We start from the raw sequence: 19,196 nt of genomic DNA, 5'->3' as shown, positions 1-19,196 counted from the left end.
ACAGAGAAACTGATTTTGATGATTTAAAGCCTGGATTTAGTTGCCACTGTTATACCAGGTTACTATTAAAAATGAGAACCAGTTCTCAATGAACTTACCTGGTAAAAAGAAAGTTAAATAAATTTAAAAAGTATGGAACATAACATAAGCTTAATTAGTTTAAGGACTTTCAAAAAGTTGAAAATCCACAGATTCATTCTGTTTTCATTGTTTCTAGATCTGCTAAATGGCGTCATTTTGAGGGTTCTTTTTCTTTTAGAAATATAAAGTATTATTGATAAAAGTTAAATATATGTATTTGATGTTTTACGTTCAGCCGTCAGCCTTATTTTGAACACAAATTCACCTTTCTGTCCTTCACTCCGTTCTTCAGGAAACACCCATAGACTAACACCATAAGAGCTTGTTCTCATTCCAGCTCGGTGCTTCTAAGTTTAGACACATCCCCTAAAAATACGCCTTCAAAATAAAAGTATGGAGGGAACGGTTATTGTAACACTATACTGCCTATTAAATATAACTTAATATAAAAAAGGGCCAAAAAAACAACTTTGAAAAAAAAGTCATAGTTTAGTATGTGGTCCAAAATCAGTGGTGGATCTTCCTGTGATTTGATTGACCACCCTGTATGCCCCTCCAAAAATTTTTGTTGAAAATTTACATTACTGATTCTCCGATTTCCGACGCTCCTGAACGCAACTTCGTTGTCCGACTGCACCTGAATGCACCAATGACGTTAGTTTGATCTTTTGATTGTATTTCGTTTGAATTTGAAGAAGCTTTGAAGACGTTTCCTGATGCCGGAGGAGAAGACGAGCAGCTTTGTAGCTTTGAGGTAAGAAGACTGTGGCCGTTTCTCAGTACGTAACTGTCCGTACTTAGGCTCTGACATATTCGTGAAACGTCATCATCGAGACTGCATCGGACCAGACTAGTGTGCATATATATTGTGTGTATATATATTCTAGTCGTCTTCCTTCTAGTCGCTGTAAAAAGTCGCTCCATCCTCACCAACATCTCTTCATGACAACTTGTTCTGCCTCTGACCTCGTGGAAACGTCAGAAACTCAAGAAAACCCGTCAAGACTCGGATTTTCGAAAAACTCGTCGGGTGGGGGAAGGTGTGGTGGGCGGTGGGGGCAGTGTGGGCAAGTGTGGGGGGCAGAGGGGCGAGGCCGCCACCCACCTCCCCACCTACTCTCCGCCCTGACTCCACCCAGACTCCGCCTTGGCTCCGCCCATGTGGTCACTTTATGAGGAACAGAAACTACGATGTCAAAGGGATGACGAGTTTATGTCTTTTTATCTGATCTGTAGCTCAGTGAGTTAAGGGTTTGTCTATGGAGCTACAGGTCACTGGTTCAAGACCAGACCCTTCATAAATTTTCTGAAAAACTTAGATAAAGAAAGAAAAACACCAGTGGTGGGTCTTGATCCTACTACCTTCCACTTGGTAGTCTCTCTTCTTACCCCCTGAGCTACTTGCTCAGATACTAATTCTTCTTTTTTTTGCGCATTTATCATCTATTTTTTGTCTTTTTCGAGTTTTTTTTTTAACTTGAGTCTCGACTCGACTGTTTTTCTCAGGAGGTTGGACTTCAGCCTTTGTGCTGGAGGGTTGAACCCTCAGTTCCAAGACTTTCCAAAGCCTCCAGACCTCCCCAGTCCTCAGGACCTGAGCTTTCACACAGTCTGAGGGCTGAAATTTTCTAAGTCCCACAGTCGATCTCTGTTAGATTGAACTTTTAGACAGTCCAAGGACTGATATCTTCTCAGTTCCTGAGCAGTTCACTGTTAGTTTGAACCTTCAGACAGTCTGAGGACTGAAGTTTTAAAAGTTCCTCAGTACTTTACTGTTAGTTTGAACTTTGTGGTGAACAGAAGCCTTAAAACTTGTGACCATGAGTCTTGATTTCACATTTAGACCATCCATCTGAGTTCTCCTCAGACCTTCACCTGTGGGTTCTTCATAAATCCTGAACAAACTTTGATTCTCTTCACTGAACAGTAAAGTTTGTGGAGATCAGAAGGTAACATTATTTTGATTGATGCCTTCAACTACTAGTAGACTTTATCTGGAAAGCAGTTTTCTGAAATGAGTTCTTAGTAAATCTGTCCACAATCAAAACAAGAACACAGAAAGAGGAAATGTTTGAAGAAACAACTTGATGTTTTCATTTCAGCCTAGAAAACATTTTAAGACCTTGATCTGTTTTTGCTCTTTTTCATCGTTTTATCGTCTCTTCTGTTTAATTTGATCTTCTAAAGTCGAACTGGTGTCTTTTCAAATGTTTTGTCTTTAGTTTGATTCTTCTTAAATGTTTACTTTTGCTCTTTTCTCACCTTTTATTCTTTTCTAATGTCTGGTTTGATTTTGAAATGTTTTGTCTTTTTGTTTGTAAAATTTCCTTTTCTTTCCCAATGTTTAATTTTTACATTAAATCTTTGAGGTTTTTCTTTTTAAATGTTTTATCACCTTTTAATGTTTAATTTTCTTTTTAAATGCTTCATTGTATTTTCTGTTTAATTCCTATTTAAAGTTTTGTCTTTAAGATTTTATTTTCTAATTAAACATTTATTTTTTTAATTAAATGTTTTGTCTTTTTAAAGGTTTAATAATCTAATCAAATGTTGTGTTTTCACTGGTTTAATATTCTTCTTGTTTAATTGTATTAATGTTGAATTATCTAAAATATTCCATCTTTAATATTTTATAGTTTTGTTGAAACAATGTTTAATTTCATAATTACATGTTTTGTATCTTCTGTTTTATTATCTAATTCAATATTTTGTCTATTATTTTAGTTGTATGTAATGTTTAGGGTTTTTTTTACATTTAAAAAAATATTGTATTAAATCTTTCTTTCACTTTGATTTAATTGCTTTTTTATTGTAGTTTATTTAATCTTTTTTCCTGTCAAGATTTTTAACCCCAACCTTAAAAATGAAACAAACCCTTAAATCACAAAAATACTTCTTTTGTCAGAATCATGAGTTAGTCAGTTATTCAGTTTATCAATTCAACTTTATTTGTTTAGCACCTTTCACACAGATGACAAAGCTACACAAGCAAAGAGAACAAACTATGATTAAAATAAACATTTAAAAAAAAAAGATTTATCATGGTAATAAAATGTGTTCAGGGGATGGAGGGAGTTTATTGAAGTCTTCTTGGGCTCACACGGTAAATCATTTGAAATAGAAACTTGATATTCAGTCTAAGGAAACTGCAGAGCGACAGAAGAACCAACAATATCTCCTGTTTTCTCCTTTAATGAGTCGACTCTTCTGGTGCTTTCAGACCAAATAACTACAGACTCTTCACAACCTGCTCAAACTCTTGGTACAGGACCTCACCACACGGGTCAACAAGGTTTCCTTCTCATTTCTACTCTGAAGCTCACCTTCTCCTGCTCAAACTGCTGACAAATGTTTGTGCTGCTCTACAGTCTGCTCTCCAGAACTTCCTAAAAACTCTCAAAGTCTCTTCTGCAGGTTGCTTTGTAGAACTGTTCCAGAAAACCTCACTAAACCACATGGAGGGGCCTCAAGATAGTCGTCCAAATGAAACCGTACAAAAACCAAACTAGCACAACCCAAACGCTAAAGTCTCCTGCAGCCTACCAGAGAAGCTCTTTAAACGGAGAATCGGGACAGGAACTCTTACCTTCTGGACAACCAACGTTGGTTCACAAACAACCAAAAACCTCTAAAGACTCACTACAGCCAAAATAAAGACACAACTCAGCTGCACCAAATCCACTAATCACTGCACACATTAGCACCATGTGCTAACTGTGGCTAAAGAACCACATTTACCAAGACAACTATCCAGTACAAAGCCCTAAAACACACCAAGAAACACATTAAAGAGGATTTTACTGCTGGAAGCTGCAAGTCAACACCTAAAGAACAAACTAAAGCAACAGAACCAAACCCGGTTCAGTGAAGAGAAGCAGAGGAAATGTTTGACTGCAGACATAAAGCAGGAAGACACTGAGCTGCTCAGGTGTTCCTGATGACACCAAGCAGCCACCTGGACAGCCAATAGGAACACAGCTTACTGGAAGTCCAGAGGGCTGGCTTAGTGAAGGAAATTTAGTTTAAAGTTGAAGCAGAAAGTGAACAGAGAAAGTTGAAAACCACCTTCTGATCCCTGAAATCTCTGAGTTTTCACACAAAGAACGCCTGAACATGTCAAACTGGTTCCATAGTAGAACCTTCACTGTAAAAACGTCATAGTATGGTGTGTTGCTCAAAAAACATTACGACCAGCTGTCGAGAGTTGCCGAGTAGCAACACAAAAACAGGACAAACACTGGTTTCCAGGGGGTTAGGAGGCTATTTATTTAAAAGAGCAAATTTACAACATATGAGCAGAAAAATCACAAAGTCTGTTTGATGTCCACGTCTGGACCATGGACCTGCAACACAAGAACATCTGCTCACCGTGAAAGATTACTGAGAGCAGCTTTTTGTGATTTCTATGCAGAACACAATGATGTTTGTTGAGCTGTGCACTATCAAATGATTTAAGAATAGAGAATATTGCTTCTGTTTATTATTGTTCTCGTTTACTGTTAAATGTTTACAGTGTTGCTTATTGTATTTTATTTAAGAATATGGAGAATTGTTACTGTTTATTATTGTTCTCAGGTTTACTGTTAAATGTACAGAGTGCTACTTACTGTATTTTGTTGTATGTTAAAATTTCCATTACTGCACAGAACATTTCAGATTATTTTACCACAGATCAAGGGTGCAGATTGTTGTTGTTCACTGTGTATTGGGTAGTATTCATTATGATTTAGTCTGATTAGTGTACAGAACCCCATGATGTTTCTGGTTTACAGCTGAGTGTATGTGTCAAAAACGTCATAGTTTAGTATGTCGTCCAAAATATGGAAAAAAAAAACATCATAGTTTAGTATGTCGTCCAAAATGTGTCAAAAACGAAATAGTTTAGTATGTCATCCAAAATATGAAAAAAACATCATAGTTTAGTATGTCGTCCAAAATGTGCAAAAAAACGTCATAGTTTAGTATGTCATCCAAAATATGGAAAAAACATCATAGTTTAGTATGTCGTCCAAAATGTGCAAAAAAACGTCATAGTTTAGCATGTCATCCAAAATATGGAAAAAAACATCATAGTTTAGTATGTCGTCCAAAATGTGGAAAAAAACATCATAGTTTAGTATGTCGTCCAAAATGTGCAAAAAAATGTCATAGTTTAGTATGTCGTCCAAAATGTGACAAAAACGTCGTAGTTTAGTATGTCGTCCAAAATGTGACAAAAACGTCATAGTTTAGTATGTCGTCCAAAATATGGAAAAAAACATCATAGTTTAGTATGTCGTCCAAAATGTGTCAAAAACGTCATAGTTTAGTATGTCGTCCAAAATGTGACAAAAACGTCGTAGTTTAGTATGTCGTCCAAAATGTGACAAAAACGTCATAGTTTAGTATGTCGTCCAAAATATGGAAAAAAACATCATAGTTTAGTATGTCGTCCAAAATGTGGCAAAAACGTCATAGTTTAGTATGTCGTCCAAAATGTGCAAAAAAACGTCATAGTTTAGCATGTCATCCAAAATATGGAAAAAAACATCATAGTTTAGTATGTCGTCCAAAATGTCACAAAAACGTCATAGTTTAGTATGTCGTCCAAAATGTGCAAAAAAACGTCATAGTTTAATATGTCGTCCAAAATGTGCAAAAAAACGTCATAGTTTAATATGTCGTCCAAAATGTGCAAAAAAACATCATAGTTTAGCATGTCATCCAAAATATGGAAAAAAACATCATAGTTTAGTATGTCGTCCAAAATGTGCAAAAAAACGTCATAGTTTAGTATGTCGTCCAAAATGTCACAAAAATGTCGTAGTTTAGTATGTTGTCCAAAATATGGAAAAAAACATCATAGTTTAAGTATGTCGTCCAAAATGTGTCAAAAAACGTCATAGTTTAGCATGTCATCCAAAATATGGAAAAAAACGTCATAGTTTAGGATGTCGTCCAAAATGTGTCAAAAACGAAATAGTTTAGTATGTCGTCCAAAATATGGAAAAAAACATCATAGTTTAGTATGTCATCCAAAATGTGTCAAAAAACGAAATAGTTTAGTATGTCGTCCAAAATGTCACAAAAACGTCATAGTTTAGTATGTCGTCCAAAATGTGGAAAAAACGTCATAGTTTAGTATGTCGTCCAAAATGTGGAAAAAACGTCATAGTTTAGGATGTCGTCCAAAATGTGTCAAAAACGAAATAGTTTAGTATGTCGTCCAAAATATGGAAAAAAACATCATAGTTTAGTATGTCATCCAAAATGTGTCAAAAAACGAAATAGTTTAGTATGTCGTCCAAAATGTCACAAAAACGTCATAGTTTAGTATGTCATCCAAAATATGGAAAAAAACATCATAGTTTAGTATGTCGTCCAAAATGTCACAAAAACGTCATAGTTTAGTATGTCGTCCAAAATGTCACAAAAACGTCATAGTTTAGTATGTCGTCCAAAATGTGGAAAAAAACATCATAGTTTAGTATGTCGTCCAAAATGTCACAAAAACGTCATAGTTTAGTATGTCGTCCAAAATGTGGAAAAAAACATCATAGTTTAGTATGTCGTCCAAAATGTCACAAAAACGTCATAGTTTAGTATGTCATCCAAAATGTGACAAAAACGTCATAGTTTAGTATGTCGTCCAAAATATGGAAAAAAAACGTCATAGTTTAGTATGTCGTCCAAAATATGGAAAAAAAACATCATAGTTTAGTATGTCGTCCAAAATGTCATGTTTTATACATCTCTGAACATGATTGGAAGGGATCCATGCTGTTTGTTAAACCAGTGCTTTAAATTTGAGATGCATTTTTTTGATGTTTTTACTCCACCAATGAACGTGACAGAGTTATGTGATGATCAGCATATGTTTGTACGTCCTTCTGTCTTTCTGTGCACAACATTACTGAAAAACGGACCACCACATTTGGATGAAATATTCAGGGAAGGTCAGAAATGACACAAGGACCAACTGATTAGATTTTGTCAGTGATGCAGCTTATACTCTGGATCCAGGGATTTGTTAAAGATTTCTTTATCATTGCGAGATAGTGGCACGGCGTCACTGTAACCATGACAAGTGAACACTACATTACATGATTATGATCCTACTACAAATCCACCGCTGCGGACTTATCCGTTGTAACTGATACAAGGAACAGTTCATTAAATTGTGGGGGTGTTTCTGAGTCCCATCAATTTCCACCAGCCGCTACATATTTAGGACACGCGATTCAGTATCCGTTCATAATGTACACCTGTGCTCAGGGCAAGGTCAGTTTGTTGGTGGGTACGTCTATATTAAATGGTCACATTCTATGTTGCCGTGACTTTTGATCATGAATAATTAATAAAAAATGCTGCATTTCTACAAAAATATTCTGTATTTCTGACAATGGCATATGGGGGAATGAACGGCCTTGGCGGAGGACTGCGCTCTCTGAGTGCTTTTCTAATTTTTTTCTGTAATTAATTTAAAATTAACACGTTAAAGTCCCAGCCTTAATTAGAATTGAAAATAGACTGAATTCACTCTCTATTTTCACCATAATTAGGTCTAAATTATTTTTTTTCCTTGGGAAATATCAGTAAATTGCACTGAAATTTTGGACTGAAAGGAAAAGATGAATTTTTGAGCTCTTAACTATTAAATGAATTACTACTAACCTTTCTAATAATCTATTAAGACAACAAAGCGCTTTTTAAAAAGAATAATGCTCTAATTCTCAAATTTCCATCTGAATATTTTCTAGTTTTTCTTCCTTTGTGGCAGAAAACTAAACATCTTTGGACAAAAGAAGACATTTGACGTCTTTGAGAGGCACTGATCGACATTTTTAACCATTTTCTGACTATTTAGAGACCAAATTACTGATTGATTAATCCTAGAAAATAACTTGGCAAGATTAATCAACAGTGAAAATAATCACTAGCTACAGTCCAGTCCACCTCTAGTTGGACTTTTGTTGTATTTTTGGGCCTTTGTTGGGCAACAGCAATCATTATTTCCATCTTAAAACCAGAGACTTGTTTAATCAGACTTGTTTTGTTGGACCTCCAGTTAACCATCTAAAACTGCAACGATTAGTCGATTGGTTGTTGACTAATAAATTACCCGCCAGCTTTATTATTCGAGTGCTATTTTAAGAAAAACTGTCTAAAGTCTTTGATTGCAGCTTCTTAAATGTGAATATTTTGTGGTTTCCTTCCTCTTCTGTGACAGAAAACTGAACATCTTTGGGAAAAACGACAATTTAGGAAACTGATCCACATTTTCCAATCCAAATACTGAATCGATTAATCCGGGAAATAACTGTCAAATTAATCAACTATGGAAATTATCATTTGTTACAGCTCGTCTTAGAAAACAAGAAGATTTTGGGCTCCCCCCCACCTCAAAACCTCATAAATTAACGTCATCTTTTTAGATTTGGTTGTACTTTTCAAATTTTTTTCTCATTTGAGTCCTGAAGTTCCTGAAAAACCAAACAAAGGGACACCATCATCTCTCAAAGTATGTTTTAATAGTATTTCAGTGGATATATATCGTCAGATAGCATTTTCAAGCTTCACATGAGCAAATATGCAGTCGAGGCTCGAACTCCGAAGCCTTCCATCTTCTTTCGTTGGTTCAAGAAGTCCAATGAGGCCGTAAAAAAACAAAAATAAAAACAAAAACAGGTCCTTTTCTCAGCAGAAACGTGTCGACGCTTCCAGACGTCGCAGCGTTCAAACCGTTTTCTGTCCTCAAACTCTGCTCAGCGAAGAAAATAAAAGTCTTTTCACCTCCTCGGATCGAGTCCAGCAGCCGGAGAAACTCAGCGTCCGTTTACCAGTGACAGGTTTTAGCGCCAACCGTTTGTTTTTTTGGAGGTTTTCCGGCCAACAACTGCAGCTTTCATCTCCTCTAACTTTACACCAACATCTCAAAGTGTAACTGTGACTGCAGGGAAACGTCTCGAGATCCAGTAAAATCCAGGTTTTAGGTAGAAAAGCGCAACTGAACTAATTTACTTACTAACTATTGGTTTTTACCTTCTATTTTAACTAAGCTGCGCTTTTAGTTGTCTTTAATTCATCGTTCATGTTCATTCTAAGTCTAATTTCAAGCACAAAGTGGATTTTTGTTGTGAAAAAGGGGCGACAATGTGATTAGAGTAGTGTTTAGAAAAATATAGACAATATTAAATGTAGTATATTAGCAAAGAACATACGTTTGGACTCTTCTTGATGAAAAAATGACATTAATCTTTAGTTTTAGACGATCACAGCTCTGATCTCTTTGGTTGACTTCATATTTCATCCTAAAGCAAATTATCGGGTCATTCCACTTGTAATCACATCTTGACACCAGCGTTCCTTCTGTGTCTAAATAATTAGCTGATATAATCATATTTAACACCTGTGAAACGTAAAGTTTGAGATCCTATTTTGTGTAGGAAAGATAAATGTTTGATAGAACCTGAAGTGACACCATCAGAGGAGAATCTAAAGACGCTCAAAAAGCTCTGAATGATGGAAACTGGTTTAATAAATGAGATTTAATCAAAATAATCTATAAAATACATGAACACCAAAGTCGTTTCTGCATTTTAGAGCCAGAAGATGCATGAAGCAGTTAGAATATGATATCAGAGTGAATCGAGTCTAGAAGATGATCTCGGTATCTAATAAAAATGTTGCTTTCATCGTCTAACTTGTTCTGACCACACACTTACCAAAAACTGTGTGAAATGACCCAAAAGATCTCCAAAACACCACAAAATTATCTTCTAAACTGCTTTATTTTTGCCCAAAATGACAAAAATTTCTCCAAAATTACCAAAAATGATGAAAATGTAGGTTTTATAAGATGCGTTCAATGTCTAGAACTTGATCTGGCTAACCACATATCAAAAACTGTGCAAAATGACTGGTCCGGCTTGGTCGTTTTGGTTCATTTTTAACACTTTTAAGGCAGATTTGGAATTATTTTTGATGGTTTTTGAGCAATTATTGGGAACATTTCAAGGCATTTTGGATACATTTGAGTCATTTTGTCCAAGTTTTTTTTTTTGCCATTTTGTAAAGGTTTTATGGCATTTTGGAGAAGTTTGAGGTACTTTGGACAAATTTTGAGTCATTTTGTTCACATTTTTTGCCGCTTTGTAAAGGTTTGGATGAGTTTGAGCTATTTTACCCAATCTTTGACTCACTTTGGACATAATTTTTGATCTATTTTGGAAAAACTAAACAGAAACACATCCAGGATACCAATAATTGTTTCTGGGACTCATCGTTACAATCTGATGTTTAACTGTTAAAACTACAATACATCCCATAACACTGATGCTCAAAGTTGGTCATGGAAAAAAAATGGACAAAAAGCTAATTTAGTGTTTGGATTGTGACACCTTTAGTGGATGTAAAACTGATCTGATGAAGTTCTGACACTCAGAAATTATAGGAAAAAAGACAAAATTTGATGTACTTTAAGGTCCTGTAGCTCTGAAAACGTTCAGAGCATGAAGGTAGAACTTTGTATGTTTTCATTTAATACACTAAAGTTATTATAATTAATAAATCATCTGATTCTGAGCAGATTAAGGGGAACTTTTACGATTTTTGGGGGTTTTATCTGGAATGACCCCGATGATAATTAGATCTACACTAATGAGGCTCCGACTTGAATGAAAATTTTAAGTAAATCTCGTCAGCTTCCCTGCAGTTACTGACTCCCAGAATGCCCCTGAACGCGTGGTAGAAGAGGGCAGGGCCTCAGTTGCAGCTCTCTGATTGGAGGAGGCGTGTCCCATCAGGGGGCGGGGTCTGCAGAGCGTCAGGGAGCCGATAGGTCGGATCGGCCGACCTCCGAGTGTCCCTTCAGCAGGCCCAGCCTCACCACCACCACCCTCCTCTTCTTCTGTCCCTCTGGACCCTCCTCTTCCTCCTCCTCCTCCTCCTCGTCTCGCTCCTTCGCCTTCTGTTTGCCTCGCTCCTTCCTCTTCTCCTCCTTCCTCTGCTTCTTCGCCTTCTTCCTCCTCCTCCTCTTCTTCTCCTCCTCCTCCTCTTCTTCGTCCTCGTCTTCCTCCTGAACTCCTTCCTGCACCTCTTCTTCTTCCACCTCCTCTTCTTCCACCTCCTCCTCCACTGCCATCACCATCTCTTCCTCCTCCTCTTCCGCCTCCTCATCGTCGTCGTCCTCTTCCTCGTCTTTATCCTCCTCTTCTTCATCTTCCTCCTCCTCCACGTCTGTCATGGCTTCTCCCAGCTGTTCTTTCAACTGTTCCTGTTTCATGGTCAGCGATTCTCCGTCTTGCGTCGACTGAAAGAAACAGAACAAAGTAAACGACAGGTGTGAAGGAAGAGTGAAGCCAGAAAGGTCTTTAGGCGACGTAGGAGGTTAGATATCGTCTATTCTGATGTGACTAAGTGGACAAGTTGTCTCCCTATTGGTTCGTAGTCTAGATCTGGCCTTCTCCCAACTACAATAAAAACCCAAAGATCAGAGAATCCTCACAACTGATGCTTGGATGAACTGCTGCTCTGTTGGTGTCACTTCTCCTGATATCAGCAAACATTACAACCAACCTAAAGTCATCTGAGTCTCCAGTGTTTGCCTGCAACACGTGACAATACAGGAACTTTAACCAGAGGACTTGAATAAAAAGAATTTATCATTTCAGAGCGACTGTGTGACTTTTAAGAGGAGAAAATATGAAACATAATGTAAAAAAAAGCTGAAAAAACACTTTTTTTAGTGCAAATCCTTTAGTGGCTTTCTCATATCCATCTGTCTATTTTAAATGGTGATCAGATTTGAGTTAGAAGTTTAAAAATAGCCGTTTTGTCGTCTTGTGTGGAGGCAGCAACTGGAAAACAAGCCGAAGTATTTCCATAAATCTGCACCATTATGGACACAATGATGATTATTATGAGCAGTACAGCGACCACAGGTAGCATGTTTAGCTCAATTATTCACAATCTGCATCAAAATAAGACTTCAAATGATCCTAACCTGAATTTACAGCAGCTTCCAGAGGATAAATATTATAACAACTGAACCAGAAACTCCTCACACTTGGCTCAACATTGTCAGATTTTTAGAACAATTCCGGCCTGATGATCCTTGACTGACCTTAAGTTTTATTACAGCAGAAAATATAGATATTAGTGAGAATATTTGTGAAATTCTAGCCTCGCATATCACATATTTTCTAAGATGATACAATTACTAAACATTAAATTTATGGAGACAGTAAATTAAAAACACAATATTCAATGTACTTCAAGGGCCTGCAGCTCTAAAAATATTCCTAGGATGAAGGTAAAACTTTGCATGTTTTCATTTAATAAACTAAAGTTATTGTTGATAATAAATCAGCTGATTCTGAGGGGATTAGGGAGAAATTTTTACAGTTTTCCTCCTTGTTCTTCATTGAAACAACCTGTTCACAATCGGTTCATTTAGTGCAGAAGAAGAGCTGAATTCCTTTTAACTGAACGCACTAAGAGTTTGAAGCCGGACGTCTGAGTTAAAGTTAAAGCCACCTTCATACACGTTAACACAAATAAAGAACTTCTTGTCAGACCGTCTTCGTACACAAACCCTCCGGCGGTGGCGACACTCACCGCGTCTTTCCCGTTACGCAGCCGGTGCAGCAGCAGCCTGACGGTGTCCTTGTTCTGACAGAGCCCCATGGTGTTCAGGGTGTCGAGGGCGGAGCCTGAGCAGCCCTGCAGCCGGAGCTCCGCCCCCAGAGCCGCCTGCATGAAGTTGTTCTTCCAGATGTTCCTGGTGAACAGAGGGATGGACAGCGCCACCACGGTCCGGCGTTCCAGCAGCGTGAAGGCCTGCTCCTCGGTCAGCTGGCTGCCGGGCCGAACAGAACCCCATCAGAACCACGAGAAAGTTGTCAGCAGTTGATTAGCAGCGATTAGCAGCAACCAGCGATCAGCAGCATTTATTACATTTAAAGTGGTCAAATGTATTACTTTATTGGATTTATTACATTTTAAAGTGGTCAAATTTATCACGTTATTATGATGATTAATATTCTGTGAGAGAGAATGAGCCTTTTTGACTTTTGGTTATTTGCAGAACTAAGAAGATACAACACAGTAAAGAAAAAAGAAAAAATACTGACTTCATACTGCTCCAAAAACGGGAGCCACAGTGAAGAGAAAACGTCCAGAGTTCAGAGGGTTAACTCCAATGAAGTAATAAATTTGATCATTTTAAATGGAATAAATCCATTAACGTAATAAATTTGATCATTTTAAATGGAATAAATCCATTAACGTAATAAATTTGATCATTTTAAATGGAATAAATCCATTAACGTAATAAATTTGATCATTTTAAATGGAATAAATCCATTAACGTAATAAATTTGGCCATTTTAAGTGCAATAAAGCCAATAATGCAAAAATCTTAGTAATTTTAAATATGAAAAATCCAATAACATGATAAATTTGGACATTTTAAATGGAATAAATCCATTAACATCATAAATTTGATCATTTTAAATGGAATAAATCCAATAATATAACAAATTTAGCCATTTTAAAGGGAATAGAGCCAACAATGTAAAAATCTTGGTAATTTTAAATGTAAAAAATCCAATAACATGATAAATTTGGACATTTTAAATGGAATAAATCCATTAATGTAATAAATTTGATCATTTTAAATGGAATAAATCCAATAATATAACAAATTTAGCCATTTTAAATGCAATAAAGCCAATAACGTAAAAATTTCAGTAATTATAATCTAAAAAATCCAATAACATGATAAATTTGATCATTTTAAATGGAATAAATCCAATAATATACCAAATTTGGCCATTTTAAATGGAATAGAGCCAATAATGTAAAAATCTTGGTAATTTTAAATGTAATAAATCCAATAACATGATAAATTTAATCATTTTAAATGGAATAAATCCAATAATGCAATGTGTATGGCCATTTTAAAAGAAATAAATCCAGTATTGTAATAAAAATTTAATGTTTTTTGTACAATTTCACAGATTTGGTTAAGTTCTCAAACTGAATCAAAAACTGGATGGGTAGTTCAAGGACAGTCGGAAAATTGGAAATCTGACCACTCTTTATGTGTGTACATTTTCTGGCTGATAAATGTTGTAGCTTTGGTGTTTTTTTTAAGTTCTGGGGCTCAGAGGGCTAAAAGCTGAACTCTACAGACTCACTGGTTGCTCTTGAAGAGGGCGTTGATGTCGGGGAACAGCGAGCGGAGGCAGGCGGTGACCAGCGGAGCTTTGTCCTGAGCCCAGTTCAGACAGCGACGCCAGGGGAAGGACGACAGCGGCTTCCTGCCCGACACCTTCTGGTGGAAGGGGCTGTCCGAATGCCGCGACAGAGTCTTCATCTGCGGAAACACGGCGACGATAAAAACCGCGGCTTTAAAGCAGCAGGGGTCAAACCTGTTCTAGTTCAAGGACCACATGTAGCAAAATCAGAACATATGAAGCAATAAATAACAACTCAGGGCTTTGTTTTAGCGCAAAAAAAGTCAGAAAATGTGAGCAATTTCAACAGTATTATGCTTCAGTTTATCATTTACAGCAGAGGAGTCAAACTCATTTTAGTTCAGGTTCCACATTCAGTTTGATCTACAGTGACCAGAAAAATCACAGCATCTATAAATAACTCCAAATGTTTCCCTTTGTTTTAGTGCAAAAAAATGCATTCTGAAAATGTTCACATTTAATGACTTATCTTTTTAAGATAAGAAAGCTTTATTGTCATTATTCACAGTGTAAAATGAAATCCTGGACGACTTTCTCCTTTTTAAACGGGCAAGATAAATAGGAATAAAAAAAGAACTAAATAGTGGAGTAAAGGACGCAAATCGAAATCTTTACATAAAATAGGTCTATAAATTACTTAATGTACCAAATCATGATGGAAAACCTGGATATTAATGCACCAAGACATCAAAAAAATGAATAGTAATGCACTAAAACAAGAAAAAAATGGATATTAATGCACCAAAACATCAAAAAACTGGATAGTAATGCACCAAAACAAGAAAAAAAATGGATATTAATGCACCAAAACAAGAAAAAAATGGATATTAATGCACTAAAACATCAAAAAACTGGATAGTAATGCACCAAGACATCAAAAAAATGAACATTAATGCACTAAAACTTAAAAAAAATGGATATTAATGCACCAAAACACAAAAAATGGACATTAATGCACTATAACACCCCAAAAAATGGATATTAATGTGCCAAAACAATAAAAACTGGATATTAATGCATCAAAACATCCAAAAACCTGAATAGAAATGCACCAAAACATAAAAAAATGGACATTAATGCACTATAACACCCCAAAAACTGGACAGTAACGCACCAAAACATTAAAAACTTGATATTAAAACAACAGTTCTACAAATTTACAGTTTTTATATAATGTCTTCTCTGTAATTTTTTACACTTTGCAAAGTCATCCTGGTCTACATTGTTCCATAAATTGAATCCTTTCACAGAAATGCAACCTTCCATTAATCTGATCCTAAACCTTGGTCTTAGGAAGATCTCAGGTCTTTTTTGCTGACTCTGTTCTCAACATTGACTTGTATAGTTTCTTTATGAGCTTCATACATAATCTGCAGAATAATATAATCTATGTGTTTAAAGCGTCCCTCCTCACCTCCTCTTTCAGCATTTTGCTCCAGAAGTCCATCATGGGTTTGCGGGCTCCTTTGGCAGACCAGAGCATGTGGAACGCCGCCTTGTAGCTGGACTTGCTGACCAGCAGCGCCGCCTTGCTCTTCTTCCCCATCCTGCGACCCGACATCTTCTTATCCTTCACCTGAGACTGCAGCCACAAAAACAACCGACAGCGTCAACCCGAGGAGCCTCAGAAACCAAAACTAAACCTTAGAGTCCACAAATCTGGTCACAGTCAGCGGCATGATGTTTACATGTTCTGTTAGTTTGGAACAAGTTCAGTCTGTGTGCATCAACTGCTTTTAGTATATTTACATAAATAAATACATTTCCCTCCTCTATTTGATCTCTAGTGACCAGTAAAATCATAACAAAATACCTATAAATAATGACAACTCCAAATTCTGCAAGATATACAGGTATCTGTTTAGTATTGTACTTAAAGATCAAACAAAAAAGAGACAAAAAAGACAACAAAAACAAGACAATAACAAAAATGAGACACAAAATGACAAAAAAGAAACAAATGACATGAAACAAAATTTAAAAAGCGACAAGAATTAGACAAAAAGTTACAAAACAACAGACAAACGAGAGAAACGAGACAAAAAATGACAAGAGTGAAACAAAATGACAAAAATAAGACATAAAACACATGCAAGACAAAAAGGCAACACAAAACGATTAAAAACAAGAAACAACGACAAAAAAACAAGAAAAATATTACAAAAATGGGACACAGAATGACAAAAGAACAATAAACAATCTAGCATTTTACTGTATGACCAAAACAACTTGTCAAGGTCTAGGAATTATTTAAAATTTATAGTTTCACTAATTTGCAATCTGGAATTAAAGTCTTCTCTAGAATTTTCACATTTTGAGGGCTGGATTGGACCCTCTGGAGGACCGCTTTTGGCCCACTGGCCGCATGTTTGACCCCCTGCTCTCCATACTAGACCCACACACACTAAGTTCACACACTAACACACACACTAACACACACACACTAAGTTCACACACACACTAAGTTCACACACTACTCTCTCACTTGCTTGGCCACGACGGGTTTCAGCCACAGAGACCGCTTCCCGCTGTGTTTCCGTTTACATTTGCTCCGGACCACCTGAGCGCAGGTTTCGCACAGGAAGGACTTCTCGTGGACCACGGATCCCGGGAAGACCCACTGCACGGTGTCTGGGGTGGTGAAGGTGTACACGGCCCTCCGGTTGAAGGACCGGCCCTGCCGCTCGAACTGCAGCTTGCAGCAGGAGCAGTTTCTGTCCTCCGGTCTACGGGGCCGCCGCGAGGGACCGCGACCCACAGCGGCGGACGGCGCCAAGCCGGGCTTTCGGGGCTCGGCGTCGTTCCCATCGGGACAGTCCACCTCCGCGCCCACCACCGGCTCGGGATGCTCCACTAGCAGGGAGGCGGACGGCTGCACCAGCGTGCTCTGCTCCGGTTCGACCGGTGCACCGGAGGAGGCGAAGTTAGCGTCCGCCGTGTGCGCGTAGTCGTGCTCGTTGGACTCAGAGGACGGTCCGGTGTCCTCGTCGGTCCCCACGTTGGTCTCTGTGGTCTCCGTAGCCATAATGAGCGGCTCTGGGCTGCAGGCTAACCGCTCCAGCTAATACCGGAGCCTGCCGGCAGCAGCTCGGACGTCCGGATCGGCGGGAAGCAGCGAGACTCCCCCGGACGCGTGTAGCGGCGCGGGAGGAAAGTATTCTGGACTAAATGAGGCGCTGAGGTGGAAGTAAGGAAAGTCCAGCCCGGAGCAGATGGAAAACAGAACTGACACCGGATGGAGCCCCCGATAACCGAAACAGCTTCCGTGTTTCCAGTCAGCGACTGTCCGCTGCAGCGACTCTTGGTGGACGGAGGAGGAATTGCAGGACTCCGCTGCACAACACCCACGAGTAAAAAATGTGGGAAAGTAATGCATTTGTTTTCACCAAAGAAATATTCACTCGGGTGACAAGATGCTATCTGCTAATGTGGTTTATACAAAAGTGCAAAACTGGTTTGTTTCCTCATTCAAAAAAACATATAAATCTTGCTCAGATTTACGCTGCAGGGATGGATTATACCGAGATTTTACCCATTCAATCAGTGTATCAGCTCAGCAGTTTTTCTTTTTACATGCATTTTTTTTCAGCAATCTTGCCAGTGAAACAAACCAGTTAAGGTTTAAGCTCCATTGAATTTACCTTGGGATTAGATAGATAGATAGATAGATAGATAGATAGATAGATAGATAGATAGATAGATAAAACCTTTATTAATCCCACAGTGGGGAAATTTACAATGTAATAAAGTATCTATCTATCTATCTATCTATCTATCTATCTATCTATCTATCTATCTATCTATCTATCTATCTATCTATCTATCTATCTATCTGACTATACTGTTGCACCTCGAGTGTTTTTGCTGCCACTCATCCAGATTTCCACAGCAGTTCCAATGACACGATCTAAAAATCTATCGTGAGCGAACTGACAGCCATCGACGTTCAACTTGATCAGATGCTGCCGCTCCAGTCAGAGGCCATCAGTGGTCAAAGCTTCCTCCTCGGCAGGATCCATCGTCTCTATTTACAGTCCATCCTCTTTAAACTGCCTTATTGATCTTGGCCTAGGTCATGGAGGTTTGGCATGAAGGTGCTGTGGGGTGAGGCGCAGAGGAGGAAGCTTCTCCTGGGTGTCTCCAGTGCCAACTTCCTCTTATTTAGCATTTGACTCTGCTCTTGGCTTTGCTGCTCGATGCAGCAGCCTTATTTTCAGCACATAGTCGATGGCTGCCAATATTTAGAACGAAGTCCCGTCGCTGCTCTTCAACAGAAGCTTAGAAATACTGTAAACAAACACACCTGATCTACGTGAGGCCAAAGGTTTGAAGGTTCATTTTTATGTCATTCCTTCTCTCCATTTTCAACAGGTGGTTAAAAAAACAGCAGTTTGCATTATGAACTCCTGCTTTCCACACTGTGCCAGGTGTTCTGGACCTCCACACTTGCCGCTCAGCTGTGGGCTTTTTCTCACGCTTGCTGTTGTTATTTTACTCTCCAGTCCATTAGCGACACTGCTGCCATGAGCCGGGGTTGATAAATCATCTGGCCGGGCTCCTGAAACAGATCCAGCCTCTTAATGGAGTGAAAAAGTCAAAGCAATTAAAGCTGCAAGCAGCGTTGGACGGTTTCTCGCATCCTTGCTGGTCGGCAAGTTCATGCATGTCCACCAGGTGGCGTTTTGACCGAGAGTGCTTGTCGAACTGTGAACGTGATGAAGGTTGGACTCTGATCACACGTGTAAAATTTCAGGCAGATTGGAGCATGTTCAGGACAGCTAGCCACCACTTCTTGTTTCATGGCGAAGCATCATTATTTTGGGCCTTTGACTTTTGTGGAGCATTTTGATAACTTTTCATCAGGAAGGACTGTTG

At 38.1% G+C, this 19,196-nt stretch overlaps 1 protein-coding gene across 1 annotated transcript; it reads right to left on the bottom strand.

The window, feature by feature from the left end:
• Positions 1-8,571: 8,571 nt before the first annotated feature.
• On the bottom strand, positions 8,572-17,586 carry LOC110971616 (uncharacterized). Its single transcript, XM_022222000.2, has 5 exons — positions 16,807-17,586; positions 15,736-15,903; positions 14,262-14,440; positions 12,679-12,919; positions 8,572-11,371 (listed from the first exon to the last, which is right to left on the bottom strand). Exons 1-5 carry the CDS (start codon positions 17,344-17,346, stop codon positions 10,886-10,888), a joined length of 1,614 nt encoding a protein of 537 aa, XP_022077692.2. The 5' UTR covers positions 17,347-17,586; the 3' UTR covers positions 8,572-10,885.
• Between the last annotated feature and the right edge of the window lie 1,610 nt (positions 17,587-19,196).

This window comes from Acanthochromis polyacanthus, chromosome 5, assembly GCF_021347895.1.
Source record: "Acanthochromis polyacanthus isolate Apoly-LR-REF ecotype Palm Island chromosome 5, KAUST_Apoly_ChrSc, whole genome shotgun sequence".
Taxonomy (NCBI): Eukaryota; Metazoa; Chordata; class Actinopteri; family Pomacentridae; genus Acanthochromis; species Acanthochromis polyacanthus.
This window is presented reverse-complemented; position numbering and strand designations above follow the sequence as displayed.